Source organism: Cavia porcellus, unplaced genomic scaffold, assembly GCF_034190915.1.
Source record: "Cavia porcellus strain 051 isolate PalLab524CR breed Dunkin Hartley unplaced genomic scaffold, mCavPor4.1 scaffold_10, whole genome shotgun sequence".
In the NCBI taxonomy this organism is placed as follows: Eukaryota; Metazoa; Chordata; class Mammalia; order Rodentia; family Caviidae; genus Cavia; species Cavia porcellus.
In genome coordinates, this window is record NW_026947493.1 from 7,316,084 (window position 1) to 7,343,028 (window position 26,945).

At 54.8% G+C, this 26,945-nt stretch overlaps 1 protein-coding gene across 1 annotated transcript; it reads left to right on the top strand.

Annotated features, from left to right (window-relative positions):
• The first annotated feature begins 6,862 nt into the window (after window positions 1-6,862).
• On the top strand, window positions 6,863-26,641 carry Plekho2 (pleckstrin homology domain containing O2). Its single transcript, XM_005008306.4, has 6 exons — window positions 6,863-7,014; window positions 12,517-12,666; window positions 16,454-16,570; window positions 21,323-21,427; window positions 22,854-22,952; window positions 24,261-26,641. Exons 1-6 carry the CDS (start codon window positions 7,003-7,005, stop codon window positions 25,341-25,343), a joined length of 1,566 nt encoding a protein of 521 aa, XP_005008363.1. The 5' UTR covers window positions 6,863-7,002; the 3' UTR covers window positions 25,344-26,641.
• Window positions 26,642-26,945: the final 304 nt, after the last annotated feature.

Consider the following 26,945-nt stretch of genomic DNA (forward strand, 5'->3'; position numbering starts at 1 on the left):
TCAGGCAGACCTTGAACCCTCTTATCCTCCCGCCTCAAATTCCCTAATGGTGGGATTGTAGGCCTAAGGTTTTTTTGATTAGCAACTTATTTTTAGTTTTGAGTATCATACACTTCAAACAGAATACTTTCTGAAAATATTATTCTGTATGTATTTAACAAATTTGGTAGAAGGACAAGCATCTTGCTTATTTGCATGCAACTGAGTTTTAATGATTTGAGGTTTTTGTTTTTTGGTACTGGGGATTGAACTCACGACCTTGCACTTGACAGGCAGGCTCTTATGCCACTGAGCTAAATCCCCAGCCCTGTAACTGAGTTTTAAGGAAGAGCCAGTTAACATAAAGTCACTGAGTGCAGGTGACAACGATGAAACTTGGCTGGGTTAACTCAATGGCACCATCCTGTCCAGCTGCACATATTCAGGGGACATGACTGCTAATGACTTCACCCATAGCACAAGCACACAGACACCGTGTCCCTGAAAAGCACGCTGTCATCAAAGCTGTAGCCTGTGGACAGGGCCTCATCTATCTTCCTGGCCCCCAAGTCCTCTCTCATCAGAACTAGGCCCTTCTCAGATGGAATTTGCATCTTCAATCAGTTTTCCAGCTGCATCTTCTTTTTTTCCCCCATCCCCTACATCACATCTTTTCACCCCCTCCTCTCCTCTCCCCCGCCCTTCCACCTGCATCTTCCTAGCTTTTCCTATACGGAGCCGTTGAAGCTGGAGATTGACCACATGTGTGGGGCTAAAGCAAGGCCAGCCCAGAAAAAAACAGAGACCAAAACAAGCTATGTAAACAAGTTGTTTCAGCACCAAGAAGGCAAGGGGTCCAGGTCTGCCAGGCAGTGGGTTGCTAGGCAGAGGGGCTGAAATTGACATCATCTTTCCCAGTATATAAATAAAGGTGGATCCAGGGTTTGAGCTGTTCCTTTCCTCCCATCAGGAGGATAAGGTCTCCACCTGACCCCAGCTTTGTCTTGTTTTTATTTTTGTCATCCTCTCTTCGGTTCTTCAGAATCATTATCAAAAACCTTTGCACAAGTTTCCTCTTCATCCTTTTTGTTTTCTGTGGGGGAGGGGACTCATGACCTCAAGCTTGCCAGGCAGGCGCTTACGCTACTGAACTAAATCCCTGACCCTTGCTCTTCATCCTTTTCACTAGAGTCTTTGTCAGACTCTCAGTACCTTCCTCATCTAACCCACTTTCAGAGTCCTCATCAAATTTGAATTTTTTGGTGTCATTTTCTACTGTTTCACATTTTTTTTTGAGACAAAGTTAAGCAGGCTTTGAACTCACAGTGACCCTCCTGTCTCAGCGTCCTAAGAAGTGGGGTTACATGTGTGTGCCACTGCTTCTAATTCTTGTCAGAAGGTGTTCAGGAGACTCCTTGTCAGAGTCATCCTCATCAAAATCTTGATCCAGATTTCTCCTAGTGGTCTTCAGACTATTTTCAGAGCAATCTCTGTCACATTTGCACTTGGAGGTGGCTGGTCTCTCCCTTTGTGGTCCTTGTCCCCAGCACCATTTTCAAACTTGTAGGCGGGGCTGTTTTTTTTTTTGTTTGTTTTGTTTTTATCAGTACCAGGGCCTGCGTTGCAAGCAGACAGTCGTGAGTTCGATCCCCGGTACCGATAAAAAAAGACAAAAAAAAAAAAAAAAAGAAAAAAAAGAAATCCTTTATTCCCATCCTCCTTGGAGTCCAGGAAGTTTACAGTTGTAATCCCATGGAAGCATTATTGGAATCCCAATGAGTTAATTCCGATCTACCACCGCCAGTATAACCCAAAGAGAGAATAAAGACACCAAGACGTATTCACAGTTACAGGCAGCCACAGGGTCCTGAGTCTGGTCCAGCCAAGGGTTCATGAAGCAAAGGACTCATCCCAGGGCTTGACCCAGAATTTATTAATTCATGAAGAAGGGAGCAGCTCAAGGATGAGTGACTGTGAGAACAGCAGGAATTATAAATACTGAGAGCTGAGCTAGCTAGCTGGGAGGCCAGAAAGCACCTCTGCAATATGCAGAGAAAAGGATACGCAGAAAGACCAATCTTCATAACACAACTGAGGCAGCATTTAACATTTAGAGAGAGGGCTGGAACCTCTGTTCTGATGGGCAGACTTTTTCTACCCTGGGAAGTCATAGCCTCTTATGTTGAGGTTTGAACTCAGCTGACAGCTCTGGAGCTGTTTGTTCTGCATCCCACTGGGCCCAACCATGTAGTGGGAAACATTGACATGAGGACACAGGGCTGTCCCTTGGCTTCAAAGATTACACATCAGCACCTCAGCTATCCCTGTTTACATTGCTTAGAGCCAATGGAAGGGAAAAGGAAATAGCTTAGCCAGCTCTGCCTATCAGTACATGAAGATAGGGCCAGGTTTAGCAAAGGTAGAGGTAACTGCTCTTTACTCAAGGAGAGCCGTTCACGTTCCAGTGGTCCTCTACACCTGCTAGCTTTTCCTTCCTTTTCCTTGAGATCTAGTCTACCTGATAATCCATGGTCCTATCCCATGATGGGGCTGTGATCTCTCTACCACCAAACCACTATACATCAAGGGTCTGAATCAATAATCAGCTTCCTCCAGGTCCCTGGAGGACACAGAGGCCACATGATCCAGGCACCTATCAAACAGAAAGCTGCTTAATTTGTCCAGACTTCAAGCACTCTCCTTGAAGATCTTTCCTGACTTCAGCACCAACACATCACCCTCCAAATCCAGCCAGTGAAGCAGAGTTTGAAAGCTCACAGCCACCCTGCTTGCTCCTTCTTTTTGCTCTTTCTGGGATCACTGGGTCCTGGGGCTTCCCCTTGTGGGCTTCTACTGCAGCCCTCAAATTGGGATCTGGGCCCCTGAAGGACAGCCAGAGGCACTGGCACTGGTCCAGGGTTGCTTTGGGTGTCACCATCCTTAATGTCGCTGTACAATTCTCACATTCTCAACTGCTCATCAAACTCATTCTGTCCAAGCTGTTGCCACTCATGTTTTTGCCTAGCAGGGTTCAAAGAGTTCAAAATGAGCAGAGATGAAAATGATCCCTGCTTTCTTACTTAACTTTAAATGTAAATGGGGGCAGCACAAGCACCTCCTGGGCAAGTGCAAGGTTTTGAGTTCAGTTCCTGGTACCAAATAAATAAATACATGTAAACAAATTAGCCAGGCATGGTAAGCCTGTAAGCTTAGCACTGTGGAGGCTGAAACAGGAGGGTCGCTGTGAGTCAGAGGCAAGGCTGGGCTACAAAGTGACTTCAAGGTCAGTCTGAAATATACCATGAAACTCTGTCTCAAAAAGGACAATAAAGAAAAAATAAAATGAAGTGATATTCAGTGCTCAGTGGTCACTGACTGTGACATTGGACAATGCAGAGAACATCTCATTCATGGGACAAAGTTCTGAAAACAGCAACAGCTCAAAAGATCCATCACCCTAAAACCCAAGACATGGTGTTTTCAGAAAGGAGCTTATGGTGGAGCTGGAATTACACATTATCCTGGGTGCAAGGCTTTCTTCATTCAGTAAAATGGCTTTGCGATTCATGCGTGTTGCTGTGTTTATCAGTAGCTGAATCCTGTATGCCTCTTTTTTCGGGGAAAGGGGAGTATTGGGTTTGAACCCAAAGCCTTTGTTCTGACCCTCAGCCCTCTTTAATTTTTTTTTTTTTGACACAGACTCTTGCTAAGTCTTTAAATTGCCCCATAAGCTACAACTTGCAATCCTTCTGCCTCAGCATCCCAGAGTGCCAGGATTATGGGTTTGCCTTACTAAACCCAGCTATAATATTCCGTTGGTTTTTTATTTTGTTTTTGTACTGACAAATGAATTTGAGCTTGCCAGGCAGACTCTGTTCTACTGAGCTATATCTCTGGCCCAATATTCTGTTTTATATGAATCTCTTAGACCTTTACCCAAAGTTACACGCACCCACACTTTCCTAAGAGAATGAATAGCGGCCGCTCCGCTGGACTACGCAACAGCCTCAGCCTCTTGGAGTTCCGCCCCCCCACCCCCGCCACACCCTAGCACCGCCTCAGGCCTGTCATCTGAATCTTGATTGGCTGCTGAAGGAGAGAGGTGGAGCCAGAGGAGCCCGCCCCTCTGCCCCCGCTCTGGTTGTAAGGCCGATTTCCGCGTACAGGCCTCTTCCTTAGCGGCCTGCGCTGCACAGTGTTGCCTCTGTGGTCAGATCCCAGGGAGGACCCGCCCTGCTCCAGGTCTCCTAGCTTGACCTGAAACCTAGTTGGGAGGAGAGGTCCAGGGCAAAGGTTTTTTCCCCTTTCCTTTCTTCTTTCCTTCCTCCCTCTCTTGTTTGTTGTTGTTGATTTTTCATGTTTGTTTGAGACAAGGTCTTGCTATATCCCAGCTGGCCTTGAACTTGCTATGTGGCCCAGGCTGGCCTTGAACTTCCTCCTGCCTCAGCCTCCTGAGTGCTAGGATTACAGGCATGTGTCACCATGCCCTGCTTTTATTTAGTACTGTGATTAAACCCAGGTCCTCTTGCATGCAAGGTAAGTACTGTAATGCTGGTCTACATCCCCAGCCTATTTTCTTTTCTTTTTTTAGGCAGGGTCTCATTGTGTAGTGCAGGCTGGCCTTGAACAAACACACAAGGATCTTTTTTTTTTTTTTTGTGTGTTTTTCCTTTTTATTGGTACCAGGGATTGAACTCATGACTGCCTGCTTGCAAGGCAGGCGCTTATGCCGCTGAGTTAAATCCCCAGCCCCACACAAGGATCTTACTGCCTCAGCTTCCTGAGTGTCGGGATTACAGGGGCATGTACCACCGCACTTGGCTAGCCAGCCTACTTTCTTTTTTTGCTTTCATAAATGACAGGGTCTCACTAAATTGTCCAGGTTGAGGGGCTGGGGATTTAGCTCAGCAGCATAAGCACCTGCCTTGCAAGCAGGTGGTTGTGAGTTTGATCCCTGGTACCGATAAAAAGTTTAAAAAAAAAAAAAAGAGCAAAAAAAAATTGTCCAGGTTGGTACAGAACTTGTGATCTTACTGCCCCAGCCTCCCAAATCCCTGGGCTTACAGGAGTGAGCCACCATGGCTGTTGTGTCTACGGTCTTTTGACTCTGACCCTGTGATCCTCTTAACTCCTGCCCAGATTCCTGAATTTCTGAGTCTCCTGCTTAAAGGACTTTCCAGTCTTTCTTGTCCTGGTCACTTGTATTCTGCACAAGTCAGATATGAAAATGAGCCTGTAAAATACAAATGTGATTGTGTCTTGCCCCACTTCAAATTTCAGTGGCCCCATGCCACTTGAAGGAAGTATTTCAAATCCATTAAATCAGCACTCAAGGCCCTTGGTACTGCAGATCCTACTGTCTCCAGGTACACGTTAAACACTGCTCCCGCCCACCATGCTCATCATTACAAAAATGGCTGGCAGTCCTCCTAACCAGTCAAAGTGTCCTCGAAGTTCTCACTTTTGTCTTTTTGTTTTGAGACAAGGACTCTTTATGTAGTTAAGGCTGGCCTTGAACTCACTATGTAGCCCAGGCTAGCTAGAATTCAGGGCGATCTTCCTGCCTCAGCCTGCCCAGGGCTGCGATTACAGGCCGTTGCACCACCACCTCTGACTCCCTTCCGACCCTTTAGATAAAGGAACCCAGGTCCAGACATGAAGGAAAAGTTCCCTTTACCTTCTCCCTCCTTGGCCCTGGTGCCCCAGGCTGCCTTCTTCACCGCAGGGCTAGGAAGGGCCTGGGAGCCAGAGAGCCGGGAGCAGAGAGTGAAAAGTGAAAAGGGGCCTCTGTCCACTGGCGCAGCTGCTGCTATGGCAGCCAAAGGAGGTCATCATTGATCCCTGCGGCAGTTAATTCTCTGTGCGGCGGCCAGAGGCAGGGCGATGGCAAGGCGGCTCTGGAGCTGGTAGGCAGCCACTGGTCTGGGCCTCTGAGTCTCCAGTACGAAATGAGGGCGCGCGGTGCAGCCCAATCTCGCTGCCCAACACTCTTTCCCCAGCGTTGCGAGCTGGAGCAGGGGGCTGGAGAGGCGCCTCGGATATGGGAGGCAGAGAAGGGTGTGCGACGCCCGGGGAGGGCAGGTCAGCACCGCGCTGGGAAACCTGGGAGAGCCAGGGACCCCCGACTTGGACCCTAGCCCCGCGTCTTCTTGCTATTCTTTTTTTTTTTTTTTTTTTTTTTTAACTTTCTATCGGTACCAGGGATCGAATTCACAATCGCCTGCTTGCAAGGCAGGTGCTTATGCCACTGAGCTAAATCCCCAGCCCCTACCCCGCGTCTTCTTGTTACACGACCCTCTGGGTCGGGACCAGAGCTCCTGTCCGGTTGGACTCCGCCGAGCCGGCTCAGCGCCCCAGAGATCAGGCCATCGCCAGGTGAAGGCGCTGCTCTGGGTACTCATCTGGGGGATCCCAGCAAAGCTGGGTCGGTTCCCTTGTCCAGGCCCAATGGGTCAGGAAGCCTCCGGGTCACCAGCTACCAGCGTCCCCAGGAGCACTGAGTCCACCTCGGCCCGCCGGGGCCCACAGGGCCCGCCCGTTTCGGCCAGCGAGCCGGAAGCCCCCGCACCCCCTTCCTAGTTCCTCTTGCTCCGCGGGTCCCGGAAACCACTCTCCCCTTCCCCTAGCCCCTCCCGCTTCCTCCCGCTTCAGCTCCGCCCTGTTCCTCAAGTCAGTCTTTAGACCACGCCCACGTCCCCGCCCCAAGCCCCTCCCCTCCCAGTCTTCTCCCCAGCTGAGGCTCCGCCTCCAGACCCCTCCCTAACCACGCCCCTGCACGGATCCGCCCCAGTCTCCTCCTCCGCTGCCTTCACGCCCACTTCCCGCCTGGGTCCCGCCCCTTTCCCCGCCTCCGGAAGCCTCTCCCCGCCCGAGGCTCCGCCCCTTTGAAGTTTCTTGGGCGCCCGGCGAGCAGCGGGACAGAGCATAGCGAGCCGCCGCCCGGCCCGCGCGGATGGAGCCCGCGGAGCCCGCGCGGCGCGGGCAGTGAGTGGCGCGGCGGCGGGACTCAGTGCACCTGGTGCCATGGAGGAGGAGGTGAGGGCCGGGCCGGGCGTCTCGGATCCCCCCTCGGGGTTGGGGACCCGGGCTGCTGCCCTCCCCCTCGTCCTCGGACCCCCGGGCGAGCCGGGGCGGATGGGGCAGGGGCGGGGTGGAGGTCGGGCCCCGACCTCCCTCCGTGCGCCTTCGCCGTTTCTCACCTACTGTGGGAGAAACATGGTGCTTGTTGACCCCATTGGGTTGATGGGGAGACTGAGGCCTCAGCGAGTTCGCTGACTACCAAAAGCGGCCTGGCAGCTGCGCCGTACCCCCGTTTCCGTCGAGCCGGCCGGGGTCGGATCCAGGGCGTGTGCTCGCGAGAGATGGCCCCGGGTTCCCTAGAGCAAGGAATCTGAGGTCCTGCCCCTGCCCCCGGCAGGAGGGTTGAAGAGACTACTTTTTTCTCCCCGTGTACCTCCCTGGGAGTCCTCCATTCCTCCCCCGCCCCTCCTCTGAGGAGTCAGGGCCCCACCGGTCGGCATCCCTAGGAAAGCTGGACCAGCAGCGGCCCTGAGCCTCCCTCTACCTTCCCAGGACACTCAGGGGTGAGCCAGGTACTCTGTGACCTCTACCCTTCGCATGCACATGGTTAGCACTTCATGTCCACTTATGGATGACCAAGAGGAAGACCTTGCTTCCCATCCCTTAGATGATTCCCAGCTTCGGCTTTTCCAAGGCTTAAGGAAGAGAATGCATCTTTGCCTGGATGGGTGATGGAGAGGTGAAACCTTCCCTAGCAGGGCAGCCCTGGCCCCTGGGGAGCCCTGAGCCCTGTGTCCCTGTCTGTGTCCACCTCCCTACTTCCTGGGGCCACAGCTCAGGAGAGGCAGGCTGCCTCTTCCCTCCAGGCCAGGCCTGCATTTCTGTGGGATCGTAGATAAGTCACTTCCCCTCTCAGCCCACGGTTCCTCTTCTATAAAAGACAGAGAGAGCCCAGCCTCTTCCTCCAGCCTGCCTCCATCATCGACCGCGGCTGTCCTCTCGGGTAGGGGGCCAAATCAGGCCTCTGTGATTTGTGATAGTTTCTTGCTGTCAGGGCTGGGGCTGCCCTGTGTGCCCAGGGCCCCTGCTTTAAGGGCTGAGCTCTCTGGCAAGGCCCCTCCCCTGCTCCTGGCTGATGTGGGTCGGGATTACTCCATCTCCTCCTCTGCTCTGGGCCCCCAGTTAGAGGAAGTTCTCCTGGGGCCATTTGGACTCAGCTGGGCTCTAATCCTTACCCTCTAATCTTGCTCCTTCTGACTCCTAGACACCTAAAAGGTTAGCAGGTTTCCTGGCCATCTAAAGGCCTCTTCACTTCTAGTCCCAAGTCTTACCCTCATCACCCTCTCCTCTCCCTCCCTTTAGCACCTCCCACTTCTTCTAGTAGCTTACTCTTGTTTCTGTAGGCCACCATGCTCATCCTTGTTCCTCTCATAGACCATGGTCACCTACTGTTTCCTGTGACCTCCCAGCCCCTCCCCATCACCTCCCTTCTACATGGCTGGTTTCAACCCTCCTGCTTTTAGGACCATCCTGCACCTGGAACCCTTAGGCCCAGTGACCTCCTTTCACACAGTGGGCTGTCATCCCTGTCAGTTTGAAGCTTGGTGGGGAAGTACTAGGCTAGGCACTGAGCTTCTGTCCATCTGTGCCCTCAGTTTCCCCATCTGTCCATCTGTAAAATGAGAGGGGCCAGGGACCTGTAACATGGGATGCCTGTGCAGGAGCTCTGAAAACTGCAAACTCAGCGGAGGTGTTGTGGCTGCTGCTGGAGTACAGCTGGAAACTCCGAGTTTCCACTTCCCTGTTTCTCCTTGCTGCTGTCCCCCAGCCATACCCTGCCCTGGCTCCCGGCCGTCCACTTGCTGTCACCCAACTTGAGACAGGGTAGTCAGTGTCCTGTCCCAACACTGATGTTGGGCTAATCTTTTTCCCTTTCTGCCCTTGATCTTAGGAGGCCGACAAGCAATTCTCTTTCCCTTTCCAGGCTGTGCTTTCTCTTCCTGTAGCGCAGGGGTTGAGCATGGAGGGTCTGTGGTTCGCCACCTTCTCTGGGCCAGGTGGGTTTCCCTTCCCTTCTTTGAGCCTTACCTTGTGCAACGACTTCCTGGACTAACCCCAGTGGAGAGCTGGACAGAGGCTGTCTTTCACCAGGGGACACCCACCCAGCCCTTGCACTGAAGCTGCCTGTGGGTATCTGTGTGGCCCCATCCCTGAGGCAGAGTATCTCCTGTCTGACTACTTCAATCCAGAGTCCTTACCTGGAGGGTTCCCAGGAAAGCAAGATCTAGGCATCACTGGGCTTGGTCTAAGGGCAAGTGCCATCATGAGCTGCCTCATGCTGTGGGGTGCCAATGAGGCTGCTGCTTCTACTTTGTTGTTTGATTCTTTCTTTCTTTGAGACAGAGTCTTGGTACATATTCCAAGCTGGCCTTGAATGTAGGGTGATCCTCCAGCCTCAGCCTCCTAAATCGTGGGATTATAGGTGTATGCTGCCATGCCCAGTTGCTGGTCTCTGTCCTAATCTTGTGACTTTCCATATGTCCTCTTCCATGCCCAGGCTTACAGTGACCTGGCTTCTTTTTTTTTTTTTTTTATGGGTTACTCATAGACTTTTCCATGTCAGGTACAGGGGAGCCAGGCTGGTTCCTGGGGTATGAGGAACTGCTTCTGCTGAGCCTGGGAAGGATGGATGGGAGGTAAAGAGGCACAAGGGGACTAGTGGCCAGCTGATCAGTGCAGGCCAGGGGGCCAAGGAGAGGCTGGGCTGAACAGGACAAAACCTCTCCTGTGAACCTTGCCAAGGGGCTGGGCTCCTTGTTAAAACTCCCTGGGGCATAGCCAGGCCTCCTGGAGGGAGGCGGTCTGAGGGGGCAGGGACAGGACTGGACAGAGGGTAGGAGGCCTCCAGCCAGGCCCCCTCACAGTGGCTTCAGCCCCTCAGTTGTCTCCTGTCTCCCTCCTGCCTGTCTTGGTCCCACCCGTCCTCCCAGACCTTGGGTCACCTCTAGCTGATCCTGTCACTGTGTTCCTGGGTACTGCTACACCCAGGCCAGAGATGATAGCAACGGAGGCCCTGGATCTTCCAGTTCCAGGGGAAGTTTCACATTGCAGTAGCTGGTGTGGTGGGCAGGCCAGGGAGCTCCTAAGTGGAGTGAGTTGAGAAAGGGAGGTCCCCTGAGATGGGGGGTGGGACCCCAGAAAAACTTGGATTCAGAGGTGGGAGAAGTGGTGGCAGCTTCCAGTCCATGGTCCCATCGCCCAAGAGAGGCACTGATACGGTCCCAGATGCTGGAGCTGCTGAGAGGAGGAGGGGTGTGCTGTGGGAGCACGGGAAAGGGGGTTCCCACTGTGCGGAAATGGGTAGCAGTAGGACGGGAGACCCTACCCTTCTCATTGAAGGACCCTGGGATCCCCTCTTCCTCTGGACAGGGCTGCTCATAACTGGCCAGCCCCTCACTTCCTGTGCTTGGGAAGACTGCATGGACCATCCTGCTTCCCTGTTTCTCTTGCATCTACAAGTTGGGGAGGGACTCCAAGGCAGTTCCCCATATCCCCTGGGTGCCTGGAAGTCAGGCCAGCAGCCGAAGTCCAGAAAGACCTTGTCCAGATGGGCAGCTAGGCCAGGCAAGATGGTCCCTGAGAGCCAGAAGGTAGGGCAGTGACAGTGAGAGTGAGGGGAAGGCCAAGTGCAGTCTTCTAGGTTGAAATACCCCAGGTGCTGCTTTACCTGTCTTAGCTTCTTTCAGCAAAAGATGTTCATTGAGTTCTTAGGTGCTGTCACCACCCTGGGAACAAAAACCAAAATCTCTGCCCCCACAGAGTCATTTCTTAGCCCAACAACCACTGCTAACATCTCCCTATATTGGATTAGCTGAACCCTAGACAAGGCAGTTTGTCTCCCAAGTTTGTGACTTGGGCTCCAAAGCCCAGACTCCCAATTGCATGATCGTGTAGCTCCAGGAGGTGGCAGGGCCTCAGGAACAGCCACCCTGGGGCTCCCTTGCCCAGCCCCTGACAGCTCTCATCAGTTACCTCTGCCTGGGTTTGTCCTCCTGAAGACAGCTGTGGCCGCAGGCCATCCCTGGGGAGAGGTGTGCCTTTTTTAACTGGGGCCCCTTTTTTGAGTTATATGTAGTCAAGATTAGTTAGTGCTGGTTTCCTCCTAGCATCCTCTGGGTCTGATATGCTCTTGACAGCCTCTCCCCTGAACCCCACTCCACGCTCGCTACCCTGGGTACCAGTCGGAAGCCCAGTGGTTAGCAGATGGGGTGTATTTTTATTTTTGTTACACTTCATTTTTGTTGCTGTCTCTTCAGTCCCAGTGTATAAAAGAACAGGGCTGAGTGCTGGGAACCGAGTCACAGCCAGCCCCATCTGGTAGGCAGGGACTGTAGCAGCAGCTGCCCAGGCAGGCAGCACATGGGGCACAAGATGCCTAGAGCTGCCCCAAGGCCACAGGGCACCCGCCCCGTCCAGGAAGTGGCTTCGGTTGAATACCTCTAGCATCAGCCTGTGGTTGAAGGAAGGGATCTGGGGACCTTCACCTGCTGGGTAGTCCTGACCTTGTGTGGGGTGGGAGGAGGCCAGCGTGGCCTCCACTGTGGGACAGGAAGCTGGGGCTGCCGCCTGGGTCCTGACAGGGTGGGGTGTGGGGGCAGCGCGCCCTTCAGCCTTCCTAATCCCTCCCATCCTTCCTCTCCCCACTGAAATGTGCTGTCTTCCCCAAGGCCTCTCTGGGACACCCTGGGTGGGAGGAGCCCCCTACACTTCTCCAGCCCCAGTTTGTGTCCTGAGTGGCATCGTACACTGGTTAATATGCTTGTGTCAGGTGTTTATTTGTCCAGCTCCTCTTTCCCCACACCGTGGCTCCTTAAAGGCAGAGGCTGCATTAATTTGATTCTTGGACGACCTGAGCACCCTGGGCATTTGTTGCCTGGCTGAATGCACAGGAGGTGGAAGGGGTGGTGTGGGAGAAACCAGGATTGGAGACACTTGCTTTGGTTCCTGGCTCTGTCCCTCCAGCCAAGTGACTGGCACATCGTGTCTCCCCCTGAACCTCCTTTTTCTTGACATGTGGGTAACAGCATTGCCGCTTTGAAGGGTTAAATGAGACTGTGTATGTGAGAAGCAGGGTGTTGGCCTAATGGAAGGTGGCTGCTGCTGTTATTATTGTCAATCTGCATTTTTCTCCTCCCGTCCCCTCCCCTCCCTCCTCTTCTGTTTCTGTCTCTATCTCTGTTTGTCTTTCTTTTTGGCACTCTGACCATGTTGCTCAGGATGGGCTTTGAACTCACAATCCTCTTGCCTCTGCCTGCCCAATAGCTAGCAGTATCATGGCTTGGGCCGCTGTGTCCAGCTCTCTATTATTTCTGATACCGGGCAGGGATCATGGGGAACCTCACACAGCCTGATGCTGTGAGGTAATGGGCACAGATGCACATCCCTCATGCGGCCTGCAGAGCAGGTGGCCTGTGGTGGTGGCTCTCATGGCATGTCCTGGCACTCTCTATTTTACAGGGCATGAAGGAGGGTGGCGGAAAGCCTCAGGGAGCATGGACGGCGGATAAGTCTGGCTGGATCAAGAAGGGCAGCGGGGGCCTCCTAGGCCACTGGAAAGATCGATACCTGCTTCTCCGTCACGCCCAGCTGCTGATCTATGAGAATGAGGTGAGCACGGGTGACCCTGGGCAGAGCTGGAACACTTGCTTCTGCCATCTGTGCCACCCTGGCGAGTGCCCCTCTCCTCTGTGTGTGGTGTGGGACAAATGGATAGAGCCCACTAAACCCCTAGTACCTATAATGCATGAGTCTCTTAAATGACCTGTGTGCAGAGCTTCCAGCCCGGGGCAGGGTTCCTTGTAAGTCCTCCAGAACTGAAGCCTGCTCCTTTGAGCAGCGGTAGCAGAAATACTAATGCTTGGTAGTTACTTGGAGATCTTACATGTCTCCCTCCCTCTCTCTTTTTTTTGCTTTTTATTTTTTTCTTTTTTGATATAGGTCTTGCTTTGTCTTTTAGTTTGAACTCACTGTGTAGCTCAGACTGGCCTCAAATTTGCAGTGATCCTCCTGCTACAGCCTCCCAGGTGCTGGGATTATAGGTGTGCTCCCTCCCCGTACTTCTCTTGAGGTGGTCCTGTGAGCTCGGTCATCCTGTTGTATTTTACAGAGGAGGATACTGAGGCCTAGGGTGGCAAAATGACATTGAATTCAGCATCTCAAATGATTGGAGGACTCAGGTTCAAAACCACCACCCACTAATCTCCAAAACCTATTTTTTGTGGAGTTTTCTGAAATATGTCAAATATCTCTGTCTTCTACAGAAGGTGCCGGCCTACTCTTTCCTTGGTAGACCAGAGTCATTTGTCAGTCTGTCCCTTACCACCAGACTGTGCTTCTAGCTTCTGTTTCAGGGAGAAGCCGCCAGGTGCCCTTTCTGCACAGGCTCCCGTGTGCCTGCCTGAGTTTGCACTTGAGGAATAACTTTTCCCTGCAGATGCTGGGTGGGTCCTGGGCTCGAGGTGATCAGTTTACTCACTCTGTGTGGGGGACTCTCTGTGTCACTGTGACCCTCTGACTCCCAGCAGAGCCTGCCTTTCTTCCTTATCAGTCTGTCTTAGCTTCTCTCAGGGTATCCCAGAAAATTCCTCCTTGTCTCCACCAAGGTGGAGATGGCCTGGGCTCTGGTGCCCACTGAGCTGCTTTGTGAAATACCTGATTGTCCTGTCCGCCTGAGTCCCTGGGCTCCTGGAGCTGGGGTGTCTGAGAAGCAACAGGCAGAGGCCAGAGCATGATGAGAGTGTGCAGATAGCCCCCCGGATGTTGTGTCATACTCTTTTTTTTTTTTTGTCTTTTTCCTTTTTATCAATACCGGGGTATTATCAATATCACCACTGCCTGCTTGCAAGGCAGGCACTTATGCCCCTGAGCTAAATCCCCAGCCCCTCTGTCTCAAGATACTATACACACTGCCACAGCTGGGAATGTGGGTGCAGAGGGATATTTTTATAAAGCAAGGGGGTTGTTGCAACTCCCCCCAGTGCCAGCTGCCAGCAGAGTGGAGTGACAGGCACTCAGCTGTCAGCCCGTCAGGTGCTGCCAGATTTGTCCTGAGCTGCTCTCCACATCTGGCCACAGCTGGGAAACAGGAAGGACTTTATGTCTCCAACAAGAAAAATCCAAATCACGCTTTTTGGAAAAAAAAAAAAAATCAGTATTTAAAAAAAAAAAAAAGAACAAAAAAAACCCAACTTTGGTATAATCTCAAGAACTTAGCACTTGGGTGGGGAAGCTTGGCCCAGGAGTGGGAATTGAAAAATGCTTATTAGTTCAATTCCTCTTTCTGATGTAAAGATTCAGGCGAGTGCAAGACGGCTCTTGGCTGTTTCTCTGCTGTCAAAGGCTGAAGTTCCAAAGTTGCTGCCTCCACCCAGGGCCTGCTGCTTTATCTGCTTTGCAGAGCTGCAGGAGGGCCCGTGTGATTCAGCATGTAGCGGGGAGAGGGGACCCTGGCAGGGACTTGGGTGGTGAAGGCCCTGGGCCTGGGAGGGGGAAGCCTGTGGCTGGTTCAGGGTGGTCTTGTGGACGTGGGGCAGGTGAACTGCTCCTGGGGGAGCTTCCCTGTTGGGTGCCCAGAGAGCAGCGGGCTTCCTGGTGTCTCCTGGTCCTTTGTGTGCTCCTCCTGAAGGGCCCAGAGAGGGGACAGACACACAGAATAGGGTGGAGAGAGCTGGCCAGGCTGGGGGTGGGGTGGGTTAGGCCAGTGCTTATCTGTCCCTGAGATCCAAGCCCCTAGCACCTAACAGGTCTCCGTCCTTGGCAGGTGCTTTGCGGGTGTTTGTGCCCCAGCAGGAAGTGATGGGGGCTCCAAGGATTGAGGGCACTAGGAGCTGGGGGCCTGTGGGAGGTGATGGGGGTTCCCAGAATAGGAGGCATTTCTGGCCCTTGTGTTTCATCCCGGGGAGGGATTGGAGACTGGGGATAGAAAGGGACAAAGGGAAGCAAAAATGAGAAATAATACCTGAGCAAATCTGCCAGGAGCCATCTGTTTCCCTTCCCCTGAGGGCCAAAGATAGTGGGGACCGGTGGGTAGCAGCCTTAGCTGTATAGTCATCTGCTTTCAACAGTACTGAGCTCTGGGTCTCATAAGAGATCCAGATATCTTTGGTTTGGGGTGTTGCCTGAGCATTAGGCTCTGAAAACTTTATGCCACTGTTGGGCGTGCTGGTACACACCTATAATACTAATAGTCAGGAGGCTGAGGCAGGAGAATTGCTACAAATTTGAGGCCAACCTAGACTGTTTAGTGAGATCCTGACTCAAAAATAAAAAAGTTTTATGCCTCCCAAGGTTAAGAACTTGTGGTATACTGTCCACTTTCTCGTACAACATAACTCAGAATCCCCTGAAAGTCTAGGTAAAAATGAGGATTTAGCTAGGTATGGTGGCGCACTCCTGTAATCTCAGCACTTTGGAAGACTGAGGCAGGGAGATTGAAACTTCAAGCCCAGCCTGGGCAATGTAGGAACTTATTTATTTCAAAATAAAAAAATCACAACAATAAAAAAAGTCTGGGGGTGTAACTCCACCCCCAGAACTGCAAAAGACCTGTGTTTCTAAGTTTCTTATTCAGTATGGAGGGAACCAAGGTTTCATTCCTAGCAGGTTCCCAAACGGTAATGGTGCTGGCCAAGGTGCCACAGTGTGAGGACCTGGGATTGAGGAGGTGCTGCTCATGCCACCAACCCGGGAGGAGAGTGGTATGCTGGGAAGACCCTGGCCTGGGCCAGGCAGATTGAGGCAAATCTCTTCCCTTCCAGCTTCGTCTGCAGCTCTCAGGAAGCTGCTCGAGGGACAGGGAGCCGAGGGGTGGAGGGAAAACCATCAGGGCGGGGGACTGGCGGGTTGTGGCCCACCTGGCACTGAGGCCTCTGAGTGGCATCTGGAGCTCAGTGGGGTGCTTGGAAGTGAGCCTCCTCCCTCTGCTGCATGTGGCCAGGATTGACAAAGGAAGATGGCAGTTAAGGGAGCCACCTCTGGGTCGCTGCTGCAGGCAGGACATGGGCCTCTAGCTGTGTCTTGTCCACTCTGCCCTCTGCCTCTCTGTTCCTACAAAAATCTCTGTCTCCTCTCCCCTATTTTGTGTCATCCTGTACCCTTCTTCTAGGCAAACTGTTTCGTAGGTCCCTGCCTGAGCCTACAGCGTCCTTTCTGAGCCTCCCTTCTGGCCTTTGGTGCTTTAGACCCGGCCCTCAGCCGCCCCCCATTTCCTATCTGCACGTGGAATGTGCCTCCCTCTAGCTGTCACAGATGGCTCCCAATCACCCGCCAGGGTCTTGGCAGCATGGCAATATGGTGTCCTTTCTGAGTGGAACCAGTCCCTGAGGCGTGGCCTGGTGGCAGAGGGTCCAGGGAGTCCAGCTGTCCTAAACTGGCATTGCTTCGTCTCTCTCACCAGGATGAGCAGAAGTGCGTGGAGACAGTAGAACTCGGCAGCTATGAGAAGTGCCAGGACCTCCGAGCGCTCCTCAAGCGCAAGCACCGCTTTATCCTGCTGCGGTCCCCGGGAAACAAGGTAGGTGATGCCCGAGGCGATTCCTCCTTGAAGCCAGGGTCTGCTCCGGGACAGCACACTTCGGGGTCGAGCCAGGATGGGCCCTGCCACACAGCCAGCAGCTTCCCTGTTGAGTGGGCTGAGGCTCAAACCCAGCAGCTGCCAAAAGTTGGACCTTCTGCCTCTTTTGTCTCAGAGGTGCCCGCCCCTGCTCCATGGGCGATGTGCTTAATGCTGGGCTGAGAGCTTCCTCTGCTCTCTGCTTCCGGGCCATGGCCTCTGTCCCAGGCTGTGGTCAGCAGAACTGCCCCGCTGAGAGATGGCCTGGCCTTCACCTGAGCTCTGCACATAGAAAATCCAGGCTGAGGCCAGACAAGGCCCGCAGCACCCTCCTGGGTGGGTGGCCGGGGGCCCCTAACCCCACTCTTCTCTTTTGGCTGTTGTCGAGGAGGGCTACTTGCCTGGGAGACTCAAGCCCAGGACCTGCTCCAGCCCTGGACCACTCCTCCCAGGGGTCAGGGACATGGTGTACCACTCCTCTTGCCAGCCCCTGCCACACCCTGCTCCAACCTCTGCTGTCACGTGGAGCCCTAGCGAGGCTGAGTCACAGAGACTGGGGCTTGAGGTGCAGGTCTGGTCTGGCTTGCTGGGGCTACTCTTTTCTCTCCCTGACATAGCCGCAGAGGTCTGAGTCTCAGGTCCCTGGGCTTTTGGAGGGGGCCATGATGCTTTCTTTACTCATTAGCCCCTTGCCGTGCTATGCAGGGAACAACAGGGACAAAGAAGCCACCAGAGCTGTGGCACCGAGGAGCTAGAGGACGCCCCCAGGGCACTGGTGGCATTAGCCTGTCTTTGGGCTCATGGGCTGGACTTGCAGGCCTGCTGCCCCGAGTGCCGTATGGCTATGTGCCTTCTCAGTTTCTGGCCCTGTACTTGTCATACGGGGTATCTGTCCTGGTGTGCATGCAGGTTGTCTGACCACTGTGGGTGTCCCCCTCATGTGCATGGTGTGCCTGCCTGGCCTGTTCTCAGCGCCTATGGATGTGGGGCAGGGCCTCACCTCTGGGTCACTTGCCTGTGGACCTGTGAGCCCCCTCCTGTCCCAGCTCTGAACATCCCTGGTGGTGGCCTAAGTGGGTCGGCCCAGCGCAGGGTGGGACATCACTTTTAAAGAGGTTGTTTGTGCAGCTGCATTCTCGCCAATGCCCTCCTCCCACCCTCAGCCCTGCCCAGAGTTCAGGTCCAATCCTGGGGTATGGGACAGTTGGGAGAGGGGGCTGTGGAGCAAGTGGTGGTGGCCACAGGGGCGAGAAAGGTCACTTCCATTCCAGCTTAATAAGAAGTTCCTAACCCTTGACCCCTGGCCCCCACAGAGTGGGGCTTGCCTGAGGTCTAGCATGGAACTAGCCTGCAGGACCGTGTAGCTGGGATCCTCTCCCTACTTTTCCCAGCACCCCGGGTGTTCCCCATCCTCAGTGCAGCCTCCAGCCAGCCTGGAGGTCATGTGACCCTGGCTGTCTGGTCCTGAGGCTGCCTTTTTTCCCTTCTAATCAAATAAACAAAGACTCCAGTGTCTCCCAGCCCCACTCCCCCGCCTCCCCATCCCCACACCCCTGCCCGTGAGGTCACAGGCAGCCACTGCCAGGAAGCAGGGTGGCCACTGCTGGGCCCTGCTGCCTTGCGGCCTCTTCCCCACCCACCTTTTCCTCTCGGCCCTTCGGCCCTTTTTCCTTTCCCAGGCTAGAAGGCCCGTTCTCATTAGCGTCTGGGCGCCAAGCTGGCCTGTGTCCCTGGGCTTCTTAGACTGGCTTGTAGGGCTGGACCTGTGCAGCCGCTGGTGGCTGGCCGAGCCACTTCTTGGGATTTATCTTAGTTGTGCCTCTTTTGAGCTGGCTCCCAAAGGTTATAAGGTGTCCAGGAGTTGGGGTTGTGACCTGATGGTCCTCCTCTGGGAGCCCTGGGCCAGCACAACGGGATTTTCTGAGCTCATTTTCCTCTCAGGCAGCCAACACCACACAGATGCCCACCGCTGGGGATCGGGCACGTGTGAGCTGGTCCAGCAGCGCTGCTCCGTCCATCTCTTTCAGCCTAGAGGAGTGGAGAGCGTAAAACTTGGCCCCTGACTCTCTGTCTGCACTCATGTGCCTGCAGCCACTGAGCTTATTCGTGTGTCCCTGCTCCTGGATGCCACCACCTGCACTAGCGTGGGCCCTACTGTCTCGAAGCCACTGAACAGGAGCAACACTGGGATAGAGGGCTGGCCTCAGACCCCTTCCCCACCACGGAGCCAGTGGCCCTAGCAGCCCCCGGTTGCACTGTAGCCCCTCCCTGTGCCACAGTAGCCCCGATGGCTGTGCTGAGAGGCAATTGCCAGGGTGTCCTGGAGTTTCTGACATAACTGCAGCTCTGCTGCCAGGATCGAATTTACCCTGGTCATGCAAATCAGCATTGGGCAGTGCCTGGCACAGGGGCTGGGCAGAGCCCCACATGAGAGGAGGATGCCCAACCAGGAGGAAGTTATATAATGAGGATGCTGAGGGGCCCAGCCAAGGGCACCCTGCATTACGTAACCATAACGGGGGGTGCTGAGGGAGGGAAGGTGGCCTGGGAGCTGGGAGCCAGCAGAGGTCTGGAGGTCAGTGTAGGCTTCCGCCTCAGACTGTTGAGGTAAGGAGCCTTGGGCTGGTCATTTGCAGCCATTTGGCGACCGTTTACCAAGTACTCACTGTGTGCTAAGCCCTGGTGTTCATCAGGTTTAATTCCCTCAGCATGGCAGTGTTACCCCATTTCACACAAGCAGCAGCTGGGACTGTTTGTCCAGAAGGGAAGAAGCCACTGTGATTGCTATCACTGAGCATTCACTTGGACCCAAGACTCAGCGCTGCGTTTCTTCATTTACTCTGCAGTCCTGGGGATTGAACCTACCTTCCCACTGAGCTACCTCCCCAGCGCTTTTTTATGTTTTGTTTTTATGTTTTTGAGATAGTGTCTTGCAAAGTCAGTAAGTTGACCAGGTTAAACTTGAAATCCTCCTGTCTCAGCCTTCCCGAATGCTGGGATTACAGGCATGCACCACCCTGCCCAACTTCTAGACTCATCGCTTTAGATATATCTTTTTAAAAATTTAAAAGTTGTGGTTGGACACCTGTAACATAAAATTTGCCATGTTGCTAGGCATGATGGCTGAGGCAGGAGGATCATGAGATTAAGCCCATTGCAGGGTATGTAGTAAGACTCTTGTGTCAGAATTTTAGAAATCTTATCATTTTGACCATTGTTGATGTATAGTTCTGTGGCATTGAATACCTTTATAATGTGGTGCAGCCATCACCACATTCATCTCCAGGACTCGTTTCATCTTGTAAACTGGAAGCTGTACCCATTAAATGCCAACTCCCACTTCTTCTCCTCCAACCCTGGGCAACCACTATTCTACTTTGTGTTTCTATGGTCTAGACTGCGCTAGGTACCTCATGGGTGGAATCTCAGAGTCTGTGTCACCTTTTTGTTTTTCCCTCCTGGAGACAGTGTGTCGTTTATAGCCTGGCCTCAACCTTATGGGGATTCTCCTGCCTCAGCATCCCAAGTGCTGAGATTACAGGCACGTGCCACCATTCCCAGCACTGTCTTTTGTACCTGCTTATCTCACTTAGTGTGACGTTTCCTAACTTCATCCCATCCACGTTGTAGCAGGCATCAGAATTTCCTTCCTGTTCTTTCTTTTGTTTTCCTTCCTGTTTGAGGCTGCATAATACTCCATTGCATGTCTGTACTAAATTTTGCTTATCTATTCATCCCTGGATGGACACATAGATGGTTCCTGCCCTTTAGCTGTTGTGACTAATGCAGCCTTGAACATGGATGTATAAACTAGATACAGTTTTTATGTGTTTATTGTTTTGCAATGCCAGAGATCCAACACAGGACCTGTGCATGCTAAATGTGCCTTGCCCCAGAGCCACACCCTCCGCCCTGGCTGCATCAGTTTTTATTAATGATCTCCACATGCGCCAAGGCAGATTGCACTGGTATTTGCCTTCACAAATGTGGAAATGGAGGCCATGATCAGCAGACCACCCAGCGTGGAGGCCCCACTGCTTAGCTGGGTAGAAAGGCTCTGGGGCTGAGGTGGGAGGGGACCCATGCGTGGAGGAGTCAGTACGGGAGTCAGTACCAGAGTCAGTCTGGTCCATGCCATTCCTTTACCTGTGTGAGGAGGGGGCGGAGCTGCTCTCCAGTGTCCTTTTCACAGGCCCAAGGCCCGAAGTGGGACCCTGCTCTTCAGGAGTCCGGCATGTGTTTTAGCTGAGGCCAGGGCTGGTTGTAGGGCCCACTGGAGAGCTGAGGGTGCCCTGGCTCCTACTCTGCCTGGGCTGGGTGCAAGACCATTCCTCCTTAACAGGACAAGCGGAAGCACAGAGACCCGGCAGGCAGCCTGGGGTCCCTTCTCAGCTGGATCTGTCTCCTCCTCTGCACCCAGGCCCTGGTGTTAGACCTGGTGTGGGGCCATTTTGGTTTGACTTTGAGATCTGGGGTAGGGAGCTTCCTGAAGACTCCAAGGTTCTAGGTGTAAATAGCATATCCCTGCATGATTCCTGCACTCAGGAGGCTGAGGCAGGAAGATTGCCATGAGTTGAGGCCAGCCTGGGCACAGAGTGAGACCCTGTCTCAAAAAACAAGCAAATAAACAACAAAAATAACCCAAACAAAGCCACCCCAAAGACGAGAGTGCTGTAAAATATGTGTGACACACCCCACCCGTCTCACTTGCAGGTCAGTGACCTCAAATTCCAGGCACCCAGCGGGGAGGAGAAGGAGTCCTGGATCAAAGCCCTCAATGAAGGGATCAACCGAGGCAAGAACAAGGCTTTTGACGAGGTATGTTACAGTCCCATCATGGCTGTGGTCCTGTGTCGGGAGGGGACCCCACCCTGGACCTCGCCTTGATTTTGTCACCGCTAGAAATGCTGGGGCGTGCGGAGATATTTCCTTGAGTCGTCCTAACAGTTTCTCAGAGTAGGTGATTATGCCCCCATTTTAGAGATGAAACCGAGGCACAAGGGAAGTAAAAACGTGTTTTGACTGTAAGAGCATGCCAGGCTCTCTGGGAAAGTTCATGCATGTACAGCCCAGCACCCCAGAAGGCTGAAGTAGGAGGCTCAAAGGCTGATGTCCAGCCTCAGCAACTCAGAGAGACTTTGTCTTAAAATAAAAAATAAGCTAGGGATGTAGCTCAGTGGTACAGCAAGGTTGTGAGTTTGATCCCTGGTACCAAAAATAAATAAAAGTTGTCTGGAGATGTAGCTCAGTGTGACAACCCTTGGTTCCATTCCGAGTACCATAGAAACCACAAACTTGTCAGTGACTGGGTCAGATTGAACCATTTGCGGCTTCAGGGGCTAAGCTAATAGCAGGTGGCCCAGGCCCGAGAGCAGGAGGTGGGCCCTGAGATCCAGGCCACTTGACTGTGAGCCTGCAGCCCTGTGGATGGCAGCCCCACACTGTAAGGGTGGGGATCCAGGGGAGGGGAGGGGCAAGGTGTCCCTGCAGCCAGGATCTCTTGGGAAGATGAGGGTTTTTCCCTTGTGGTGGTGCTGGGGATCAAACCTAGAGCCTGGCTTGTGCCTTTGCCGTTTGTGGCCTACACACTCACTGGCTTCAGCCAGAGGCAGGCGCCCTACACTGTTTGGCTTTGGCATCATAGGTGCTTGACCATTTGGGTTAAAATGGGCATGGGGCCTCATGAGCGGGGCCCCTGGCTGCTGTGTTCCCCAAATCCTGCGTCTTGCTCCCCCTTCCCTGCCCGCGGGGCAGGGCTCTGATCTTGGCAGAGAGGATGACGAGTGGCTTCATTGTGGGAACTGGGGCAGGCACAGGAGCCAGGGCTTGGGCTTCAGCCCAGCCTCAGCAGAGCAGTGGAGCAGAGATAGCTGGAGCCCCTGGTGGCCCAAGTACCCCCTGCTTCCTGGGAGGGACACGCCAAGTGGGGCTCCACCTGCTCCTCATACCTTCCTCGGCTCTCAGAGGGGCTGCTGTGCTCTGGACTCCTAGGCAAGGGCAGGCTGTGCTGTGTGGGTCCCAGCACTGGGGGCCGGGCTTCTCCCTGACCCTCCAGCTGAGCCCATGGTGACCTCCAGGTGCTTAGATGTCTGCAGGCCAGCAGGCAGTCAGGGCCGAGGGCCCACATTTGGGCAGAGAGACTGAAGCAGGAGTGCAGCAGCCATGAGGATACAAGGTCCCGTGGAACTCTCCCACTCCACCCAAAGCCCGGCGTGGGGCTGACCTGCTTCCCTGTCCCCCTCAGGTGAAGGTGGACAAGACCTGTGCCCTGGAGCACATAACTCGGGACCGGGTGCACGGGGGCCAGCGACGGCGGCCGCCCACCAGGATCCACCTGAAAGAGGTAAGGCCATGCCTCTCCATAGACAGGGACAGCAGTGAGCCAGGGCCTCAGCTTCTCAGGGGTAGTGGGGCAAGAAGGAAGGGCAGTGGCAGCATCCGAGTCGCCTGTGCACAGGGTGCTGATGTCCCCTGAGCCTATGGCCTTGTTCATGAGGGGTCCAAACACTGGGCAGCGTTGGCCACAGGGAAACCGAGGTCCGTGGGGTAAGTCCAGCCTCAGAGATGGCTTTTAGTCGGAACAGCCCTGTCCCCAGACAGGATGCTGTGCACCGAGGCCCTGGGTGGCCTGGTGGCTCCTTGTGTGTGGGAGGTTGGCTGGGAATGGGGGGCTGGAGGAGGACCTGTGGATGCTGAATTGGGGACATGATGGGATGGCTCCTTCCAGAGGTCACTCAAAGGCCCGGTAGGGTGGGTCTGGTGAAGGCGGGAGAGGCAGGTGGCCAGGAAGGAGCAAAGGCTGCCCACAGGCCAGGCAGATGTGAAGGGAGAGGCTGACAGGAGACACAGGAGCAGGAGCCACCCAGCCCATGCCTCAGTGTGGGGACCGGACAGCAGGACGGTGGCCTGGAGCTGGGGTGGGGGAGTCTGTGAGGGGCAGGAGGGGTGGGTTTTGGAGGCTGAGCAAGAGCTTGGCCAGCAGTGTTTGGGCCATGGAGGGGAGCAGCCAAGGATGGAGAGCCAGAGAGGCAAGGGCCTCCTGTGAGATGGGCCCCGGCCCCTTGGCCCTCAGCCAAGTGACAAGGGCGGGCCTGAGGAGACAACATGTTTTCCGAGTGAAGTCAGCCTTGGGCTATCGTGGAGTGCAGAACTGGGGGTGCCCAGAGGGAAGGAGCTTGGCTGGGGGCGCCCCAACTTGTTGGAGGCTTTGTTGTCAGACCCACCGGCCTGTCCTTGTCTGTCACTTGGGAGGAGGGAACCCAGCCCAGAAGGAGCCTCGAAACTCAGGGTGGGCCAGTGTGTGTGTGGGTTCCTCCCAAGGTCTCTGCTGATTTGAGGTGGGCTCTGGCCAGGTTTCCTAGTACACATGGGTTCCAGCCAAGGGACCCAGGGAGAGACTTCCTTCCTGTCTAGCCCAGCTCCACAGCATTCCAGGCTCCCTGGGGAGGTCCCCATGACAGGGGGCTGCTTGGTGTCCCTGGGCCCTTGGAGTTGGGGTTGTAGCTGTTCCCCGGGCCACACCAAAGACACAAGGGGCAGGGCATGAGCTGCTGAAGGGCAGGCAGTGTGAAGGAGCTTGAGAACTTGGGGTACCTCTATCAGACCCAGTGGCAGTCAGCAAAGGTGACTGCCAGGTCCTGTCCTCCCACAGGTTGCCAAGGCGGCTTCCGACGGGCTTGTGCGCCTGGACTTCGATGTGCCAGACAGTGGCCCACCTGTGCTCATGCCCAGCAGTGCCGTCAGTGTGGCCCAGCCCCAGCCCCAGGAGGCACTCAGGCCTCCTGCCAAACCTTCCGCAGTCCCTGAGACCACTAGCCTCGGTGACACCGTGGAGCCCCCTGCAGGAGACAGGGTCCCAGCCCCTGTCTCCGCAAGCGCTGAGGCCCAGCCTGAGAGCCCCTCAGACTCTGAGAAGCCAACAGAGGAGGACAATGGGTCCAAGGAGCCCCCCAACAGCACCTTACTTGACAAAGTGAAGGTGGGCTGGGAGACCCCCGGCCCTGAAGATACTGCAGTTCCTGAGGAGCTCCCTGCTCCTGAGAAGGCTCCCACTCCCGAGAAGCCCCCCATTCCTGAGAAGCCCCCCACTTCTGAAGAGCCCCCTGCTTCCCACAGTATGGAACTGAGCCCTGGGCCCTCTTTGAAGACTTCAGAGACTTCCCGCCGGGAGGGTCGGAAGCCTCCTGCACCCCCGCCCAAGGTCTTATCAGAGAAAATGAAGGCCTGCCTGAACCGTGGAGAGGCTTCTGGGTCCTCCGCCCCCAGCCCTACGCCGGTCTCCATGAATGGTGTGGATGATGGGCCCGAGCCTGTCAAGGCCTCCCCAGATGAGGGCATCCCAGGAACTACCCCAGAGGAGGTGGCAGGGTCCCTGGCACAGCCCTCGCAGGACTCGTCACCTCAGTTCTACTCCCGCTGTTCCTCCCTGGGGGACCTGCTTAAAGATGGCTCACAGTGTCCCCAGCTGCCTGGGGAGAGGCTGTACCGAGCCCAGCTGGAGGTACGGATGGCCTCCAAGCAGACGGAGAGACTGCTGGGCAAGGTCCTGGGCAGCCAGCCACCCCCTGCACACACCGAGACCCTGCTCAGCCAGGCCGTGGAGCAGCTGAGGCAGGCCACACAGGTCCTGCAGGAAATGAGGGATTCGGATTCCAGAGAGCCTGGCCAGGAGGCCCCTGGCTTCAAGAAGAAGCAGAAGGATCTGGTGACCCTGTACCGGAGAAGCATGCCCTAGGCTGCGAGGCCCAGCCCCTCAGGCTCTAGAAGGGCGTCATGTGTCAGGGTTTGGCTGGGACTGGAGCAGACCCCCTTGTCCCTGCTGGCGTGCTCTGCTCAGTGTCAGGTACATCCAGGGTTGCTGTGTGGCTCTGTGGCCTGGCCATGCCCCAGGCTCAGCCCATATGCCTAGGAGTTGTTCCACCACCCCCAGGCTCTGGCTGTGAGCAAGGGGGTCTGGGGAGGGCATTGTCTGCTCCCCACCCCTGGTGGTTTACATTCCTGACCTGGGAAGAGCACAGCTGAGCCTCTGTGACCTGGTTTCCAGATACCCCTGGCCATCCTTGCCTCCCACCTCCGGTGACTTGGCCGGGCCTTCCGAGCAGGTGGGAACCCTCCGGTAAGGAAGCTGCTGGCTGCTGGGCCTGCTTCCTGGGGCCCCAGCCCCTTGGGGCTGTGATTAGAGGCCCGGGTCTGGGGGATTTGTGGAGAAGAGGAACCCAGGGATCTCTAGTCCCATCCTAGACCAGCCTGTGTCCAGCCTTGCAAACCCTGGAAGTGGCCCAGCGTCCCCATATGGACAGCTGTGTGGAAGAGGCTTCAGGACGCCCTTCCCCGTGCTTCCCTATGAAGATCTAGTGGATCTCTTGGTTCCTCTTGGCTCAGACAGCTCTAGTGTCCCCGTCATTTCCTCATGCGTTGTCCTAAGGCCACCTTAGGCCCCGGCCCCTCGTGGGCTGCCTGTCCTCACTTCCCATGACGAGGAGCCTTTCCTCCCGTTCCACTCCTTTCCCAGCCCTGACTCTGGGTTGAGGTGGAGCCCACTAGGGTCGCCCCGAGGTCTGCGCATGTGCACTTTCGTTTACTGGAGAAGGGGTCCCTGCAGCATGGTCTGGCCTTTCTGCCACTGGTTGTGCCCACTGAGCCCTGCCAGCACAGGCCACTACCGACCTTGCTGCACTGTCACTGTGCTGGGGCAGGGGAGGGGTCATGGGCAAGGGAAGGGGGCAGAGGTGAGCCACACTGCTGGGCCGCGGTCCTCGCGTCCCCCATCTGTTCCCTATGAGAGAAAGAGCGAGCGTCACCAGTTACTGCCTGTCATGCAGCCCCTGTGGTCACAGGCCCCTTTCTCCACCAGCAGCCAAGTCCTGTGTGACCAGGAACTGGAGCCTTGGTGTCCTTTGTCAAGTGGTGGCCAGGTGGGCCTAGAGGGTGAGAGGGGCTGCCCTTCGCCTCCTTGGGGAGGAGGCATTCAGTGTCTTTTGCTTATGAAAAGCCTTTCTTGAAGTTTGGCAATAAATCCCTTTTTACAAACTCTTCTGCCTCAAGCCTGTTGATGTCTTTATTTTTGGTAGCGGAAATCGAATTCAGGTTCAGGTCCGTGTGCTGCGCTGAGCTGCCAGACCTGTGCCGGTTTTTGGACATGAGAGTCGAGTGCAGCTCCCAGTGCATTGTCCATCCTGCCGGCCCGGCGGTGTTCACCCCCTACCTGTTTGCAGCAGCTAGGGCTGAGTGGCCTAAGGAACGTGGTTTCCCTCCTAAGGCCAAACTGGCCTTGAACCCATGGTGATCCTCCTGCCTCAGCCTCCTGAGTGCTGGGATTACAGGTGAGCACTGATAG